Below are 1,934 nucleotides of genomic sequence, written 5' to 3' on the forward strand. Positions count from 1 at the left end.
ACATAAAATAAACCGTCTACATTTACACACTTTGGAGCTTGGTGGAAATCCTTATTATAAAAGTAAACATTTACTCCATCATGACCATTTAGAAGAAATACAAGGATCTATAATCTTGAACTTCAGCGGTCAAGACCAGTTTTGTTCTTCATCTCCCCTTCATTTTTTAGCTCCTGTAAAACCTCAGTGAAGAACTGCGGGTCCATGTTGATCCTGAGCATTTCAGAGCTGAGTTTATCGATGACACCCAAAGCCTGCGTCCAGAACACATCCTTATTGGTGTCAATAACGAAGGGCTGGAGCGGATATGAGATCTCTGTGCCCAGGTAAGTGTAGGTCAGATACAGGCAGGTGAGAAAGATACCATGGAGCTCACCTGGACTGGTGATGTCCTCACTCACTATGTCCCGGCACAGCAGGTAGACAAAGACGAGGATGGGTGGCGTTATGAAGCCCTCCTCCTGCCAGCCCTGCATCAAAAGTGTCCTGTCCACGTTCCTGAACCAGGCGATCACCTCGTTTGAGGTCAGATCTGAAATTTTAAGGCAGCGGCGACGCAAGAATCGACCCAGACAGAGCAGCAGCTCGCCAGTGGAGGCTTGGACAACGATAGGAACTGGACATGTGAGGACCTGGTGGCTTGGTTGGTTCTGCTGCACAGCGTTCAGCTGCTTGGTTACTGGGAGTTTAGTTTGTTCCAGTTTTTGTTCCACCATCTTGATTTCTTCAGACTGTTCTGGACCATTTTGGGATGGTGTTTTTATACCTTCTCTGTTATGGGTGGTTTGAGATGATTGAGGACGTGGCTTGACATTCTTGTCACTTTTCTGCTTAACCAGCTTGAAACCGAAGGCTGTCACGATCAACCTGGGTTTGCTCAGGCTTCTCTTCTTGTGTTCATCCACTTCGTCCCTCGGCATTGAGGACACGGAGATCGTCGTGCCCATTATTCCTGCAGCATAGGACTTCAAATGTTTATTCTGTTACAAGCAAGGAATCTCAAAAATGAAGGAGAGTACGGAGACACACACTGTCCACAGCAACACACTCACCCTCCCCCCACCCCACCCCACCCCCCGTCCACACCACACAATAATCCCATCAAGTCTGAGAAAGATTGGTGAGCACTGACAGGCTCATGGACCTACTGTAATCTGGCTTTTGGAGCTAAATTTAGTGTGTTCCTCTGAGGCCGTGTGTCTTTACCTCACATGAGACACTTTAAAACCAGACCGTCGACATCCGCAGTCTACGTCATCAGTCTGAATGAGAAATAAACACAAACTTTAATCAAATAATTAGCATCGATGGAAAATATAAATAGATCCTGTGTAATATAAGTGAGCTGAGCGGTGATTCCCAGTCTGATAGATTAGTTTAATATTAAAGCCACTAAACCTCGCAGTGCCATGCAGTAAAATCTAAAATCAGAAGTATTGGCAGGAAAAATGCAGGAATTTTATTTAGAAAGCTTACAACCTTCTCCAAAGATTTGTGCTGGTCTGTAACATGTGGGATGTGGTAGCTCAGTGGTGAAGGTGTTGGGCTACTGATCGGAAGGTCATGGGTTTGAACCCCAGGTCCACCAAGCTGCCACTGCTGGGCCCCTGAGCAAGGCCCTTAACCCTCAGTTGCTCAGTTTTAAGTCACTCTGGATAAGGGGGTCTGCTAAATGTGTGAGCTCGGAGCTTAAGGTTCATTTGTGGAGCTCAGACTTGGAAAGGTTCTGATTTTATAACAGCAAATATTTAAAGTTACTTACAGCAGCATTCTCTTGTCTCTCTGGATCAAGATCTCAATTCTACATGATCTCAATATAGAATGAATTAAATAAATTTGATTTGATTTGAAATAACCCTAAAAGAAACAAAGGGGCTGCTTTGTCTTACACACCCCACAGCAGGCTGTTAAAAAAAAACCCTTTAGTAGATAAT

The 1,934-nt window shown here is 44.8% G+C and overlaps 1 protein-coding gene across 1 annotated transcript; it reads right to left on the reverse strand.

The window, feature by feature from the left end:
- Positions 1-18: 18 nt before the first annotated feature.
- Positions 19-956, reverse strand: cdk5r2b (cyclin-dependent kinase 5, regulatory subunit 2b (p39)). Its single transcript, XM_027168451.2, has one exon. It carries the CDS (start codon positions 945-947, stop codon positions 123-125), a length of 825 nt encoding a protein of 274 aa, XP_027024252.1. The 5' UTR covers positions 948-956; the 3' UTR covers positions 19-122.
- Positions 957-1,934: the final 978 nt, after the last annotated feature.

This window comes from Tachysurus fulvidraco, chromosome 6 (genome assembly GCF_022655615.1).
Source record: "Tachysurus fulvidraco isolate hzauxx_2018 chromosome 6, HZAU_PFXX_2.0, whole genome shotgun sequence".
Taxonomy (NCBI): Eukaryota; Metazoa; Chordata; class Actinopteri; order Siluriformes; family Bagridae; genus Tachysurus; species Tachysurus fulvidraco.

Bases quoted from the DNA above. Each gene is read 5' to 3' on its own strand.
- cdk5r2b (XM_027168451.2), bottom strand. From the start codon at position 947: ATGGGCACGACGATCTCCGTGTCCTCAATGCCGAGGGACGAAGTGGAT.